The sequence below is a fragment of the Varanus komodoensis genome, unplaced genomic scaffold (assembly GCF_004798865.1).
Source record: "Varanus komodoensis strain SLA01 unplaced genomic scaffold, ASM479886v1 scaffold44_3, whole genome shotgun sequence".
Taxonomy (NCBI): domain Eukaryota; kingdom Metazoa; phylum Chordata; class Lepidosauria; order Squamata; family Varanidae; genus Varanus; species Varanus komodoensis.
Genome location: NW_025336010.1, coordinates 2,139,629 through 2,144,106, shown reverse-complemented (window position 1 = coordinate 2,144,106; position 4,478 = coordinate 2,139,629). Strand labels below are relative to the sequence as shown.

Sequence of the window (4,478 nt, the reverse complement as noted above, 5' to 3'; positions counted from 1 at the left end):
CTGTCTGCATTTGTGCAGGATCATGCCGCATACCTCCAAGGGCTCCAGGGAAGGGGTAGCTGCTGCCCCAGCCTGCAGGAAAAGGCCCTTGATTTTGAATTCTGTTTCACTATAATGTTTTGAAAAGGTGACTCATGGCTAGAGACACACGCAATTCTTGCAGCACCTTTTTTGAAGAGGAGGTCACTATACAAATAAATCTCATACAAGATCACAGCTTAATATTTCCTGACACACGTACTCTTAAATGGTGTAGCTGCTTCCTGGAATTGAAATGGTCAGTGCAAATGGTTCTTTGCTCCCTTCCAGCTGCTAAAAGATGGATACTGCAGTGTTAGCCGCATAAATGCTCAGCTCTCATAGTGCGATAGACTGGAGATCTTACAACACTCTCGACATCTGAATAGGGCGCGTAAAGATGGCACCTGCAAACAGCTACTTATTGGATGTTTGTCCTGCTTTTTTGATGTTTACATCTGATTCTTGCATTAAAAGTGATATATTCAGATCTAATAACCATTTTTTCTTTTCTTGAAATGTTGCAATAGAAATACTGTTAAAATGCACTTTTAAAAAAAGTAAATGCATACAGGGGCACAAATAAATTTAACATCTCTTCAGATGGAAGAGTTTTGGTATCTGAAAACTCTCCCAGTGCCAACAAACAGATTTTGCAGTTCTTTATCAGCACGTGGAAACTTTTTCCATACCATGTCCTGATGGGAACTTATGGAATAGTCCTATGCTGGCTGCAGGGAGCTTGGCATTGTAGGGCTTTTTCCTTCCTAACCATGCATAGGACCACGCTCTTGGAAAGCTTTTAAACAGAACGGGCAAATCGTGGAGTAGGAATATCGGGGTGGCTGGCCACAGCCTCCAGTCTCAGTCCAGGCACGAGGGACAAAGGCCAGGGGGAGGTCGTTGGTTCCACGGCCTTCTTCTTGGCTTTGTGCAGGCACCTGGCTGGTCACTGCTGGGACCAGGCTGCAGGCCAAGTGAGATTTCACCTTGCATCGTCTTTCCCCCGCTCTTTCCTGGCCCACTGAAAATGGTTTGGGAGCTTGAGCAGAGGACTGTCTCCTGAGTTTGGGTACCAAGTTTCATCCGAGGTGTCTGATATGCTGTGGGCAGCTTGTGCAGGGAGCTGGGCAACATGATGAGGAGAGCTGGACACATTGGAGGATGTCTCTGCTGATTGTGCTCCCACTTTGCATTTGTTCACAGATCACAGCTTCTTTTGCACATAGCAAAATTTGAAACAAAAGTGAGTACCCGTCTCAGGCAAATCGCCTCAGTTCTACATCTCTAAAATGGGAATAATTTTTCTATTGTCGGGAAGCCTTGATGGCAGCTGCAACAAGGATGACCAGGTTCAGCGAGGAAAGACCCCTTTCACCTTGGACCTCAGCAACTTTACTGAAAGAACACCCAGGGGCCCTGCAGTGACTTGCAATGGCATGCCACCACCTCGTGGTCCCCACCGCCAGCTGCACAATCACAGCCCGTGGACAGACACTTTTAGAAACATAGAAACAGAGCAAATCAGAAGGGGTCTCCCAGGCCATCTAGTCTGACCCCCAGCTCCAGCCAGCTCCACTCACAACATGTCCACCATGTGCACGTCCAGCCTATCCTTGAACAACCGCACTGATGGGGCCTCAATGACCTCCCGTGGAAGCCCATTCCACACCCTCGAGGTCCCGACTGTCAGGAAGTGCTTCCCGGCATCCCAGTTGAACCTTGGCTCCCTGAGCTTGGCTCCATGGGAGCAAGTCCTGCCTTCCTCTGCAGGGCAGAACAGGTCTCTCCCCACCTCCGTGTGACACCCCCTCATGTACCTGTATGTCGCCAACAGATCCCCTCTGAGCCTCCTCTTCTCCAGGCTGAAGAGACCCAGTTCCCTCAGTCTCGCCTCATACGGCATCCCCTGCAAACCGGCCACTGACCTTGTGGCCCTACGCTGCACTGACTCCAACCTGGCTATATCCTTTCTGTAATGAGGGGCCCAAAACTGAACACAATACTCCAGTTGCGGGCGCACCAGAGTCGTGTAGCGTGGCAGTAATACCTCTCTTGATCTAGAAGCCACACTTCTGGCTATGCAACGAAGGGTGGCGTTCGCCCTCTTGACCACCGCATCACACGGCTGACTCATGTTTAGCCTGCAGTCAACCAGCACCCCGAGGTCCCTTTCACAAGTGCTGCTCTCCAGCCACTTGTCCCCTAACCTGCACTTATGACACCCATTCCTATGCCCCAAGTGCAAGACCTTGCACTTATCCACATTGAACGCCACCCTGTTGTCTCCTGCCCACTTCCATAGTCTGTCCAGATCCTTTTGGATCTGGAGTACCTGCTCCTCAGTTGGCCACTGCTCCAGTTTTAGTGTCATCTGCGAATTTGATCAGCAGACTGTTCACCCCTTCTTCCATGTCGTTGATGAAAAGATTAAACGGGATCAGCCCCAGGACAGAGCCCTGGGGGACCCCGCTTGTCACTGGCCGCCATCCCGATGATTCCCCACTAATGGTTACCTTCTGCTTTCGGTCAGTCAACCATGCCCTAATGCACCAGACAGTGCTTTGGTGTATCCCAAAACTCCTTAGTTTCTCCACCAGGATATCATGGGGCACTTTGTCAAAGGCCTTGCTGAAATCCAGGTAAACCACATCCACTGCATCCTCTCCATCTAGCCATCTCGAAACCGTGTCATAGAGTTCCACAAGGTTTGTCTGGCAGGACCTATTTTTGCGGAAGCCGTGTTGTGTGGCTGTTTAGAACCTGCTAGGTGCATACCCCAGTATAGAGATTTACGTTTCCAGATAATCTTAGTCCAATAGCATCCTGACGTCTTGAGGCAACGTAATGTTCTAAACCATCAGAAATACTGGTAACAGTAGTATGGAAAACATTCCTGGTTGCTTTATTGACCTGTGACTTGTGTGGACCTCTTTGCAGTTGGGATCCTGTTTAAACATGCAAATTCAGGAAGTCTAGTTTGGCAACCACACTCGGCAGGCACTCCCCTCTGTGGGACCAGGGGCTTAGGCGGGTCCATTCAGAAACAAAGGGGCACGCTTGTTTCAGTCTTTCTGCAGCTGATGAGAACACCGGTGTTCCCCACTGATCCTGTCAGCCTCCAGCAGCTTTTCAGTCCAGCTAAGAATTCCCTCTCCTTAAGGGAACAGCAGCACTAAGCAGTGACCTGGCTTGGCATTCTGCTGCCTTCTCAGAAAGGGGTGCAGGTTTGATTTTATAACCCAAAGGCACATACAAGCAACCCTTTTCTGCCAGGATTTACCAGAATTTTCCCAACACTATGTTTCTTTGTGCATGTAAAGTGCCAGGCATGATAAAAATGAAATAGCTGGTCTCACTGAATTGTGCTTTCAAATGTTGTCAGTGGAGAGTGAAATCCATGAGCAAGTTTTACAGGGGCAGCACACAGATGCGCTGCCTTGGAGCAGAATGAGTGCCTGCTACTTCCTGGCAGCAGGAGGACTCTAACCTTCCCAACCCACAGCTTTTAGAGGGCTGGTGTCCCATCTGCAGGTCTCTCTCCTCCCTGCCTTTCGCAGTGATGCTGAGACCAAGTGCGAAGCCTTTGACATGTTTTATTTACTATTTAGGGAGATGCCTCTTCAGCTCCACTGGGCAGTGGGCCAGGATGCAGTGTGTGCCGCTGTGGTCTGCCGACGGCATTTCGCAGCCAGCCAGCCAGCCAGCGATGGAGGATCCCTGGAGCAGTTCCTGCTTCGGCATTCTGGATTATAAGACAGAGAAGTTTGCCGTGATCAGGAACAGAAAGGTTGGAGTCCTGTTCCGCCTGATCCAGCTTGGGATCCTGGGCTATATCCTCGGGTAAGAGAAGAGAAGGGGGCTGGGGAGTGTGGATACAGCCACAAAAGTGCAAGTCACAGGCACATCGAGTGACTCTGGGCAGCACCTTGGGGGGAGGTTGCTGCGTGGCCTGTTGGGGTGTTGCGGCTTTCAGCCATAGCGGAGGACTCTGGATCGCTCTGTACTGCAAGAGCCTTTGCTGGGAGGACCCAGAATGTTGCAGGAATCCTGGAGGGGGGGTGGCTCTTGAGCAATGCCGTCCCTCCGCTCTTCCTGCTCCCGTGACCCCTTTTTGACTGACCTTGCTTCTCTCCCTTTAACAGCACCTTAACCTTAGCATTCATGCCAAATGAAGTATAGTGATTGCGATTATATGCCAGGCAGAAGAGGGCTTTGCTTAGCCTCTAACCTTCCCCTTAAGTGAAGCAGCAGAGGAAAGGAATGGAAATGGGTGAGGGAGACTGGGCATCGGTTGCACTGTAAGGGTGTGCCTCCTGCCCCATGGGGCCCCATGGGGTAACGATCCCATGTTTTCCCATGGCTTCTTCCATCTGTTTTCCTACTGCAGAAAATCTGTTCAGGAGAAAAAGATGAAAGTGCTGCAAAAGCCCCCCCCCCCCCCCCCCCCCCCCCCCCCC

At 50.8% G+C, this 4,478-nt stretch overlaps 1 protein-coding gene across 3 annotated transcripts in view; it reads left to right on the top strand.

Annotated features, from left to right (window-relative positions):
• The first annotated feature begins 3,697 nt into the window (after positions 1 to 3,697).
• The window catches only part of P2RX6 (purinergic receptor P2X 6), a 19,579-nt gene continuing 18,798 nt past the window's right edge, over positions 3,698 to 4,478 (top strand). For all 3 annotated transcript variants that reach the window (XM_044444224.1, XM_044444223.1, XM_044444225.1), the window contains exon 1: positions 3,698 to 3,861. In XM_044444224.1, coding sequence (XP_044300159.1) covers positions 3,728 to 3,861 — 134 coding nt within the window. In that variant the 5' untranslated portion in view covers positions 3,698 to 3,727. The remainder of the gene's footprint in view (positions 3,862 to 4,478) is intronic.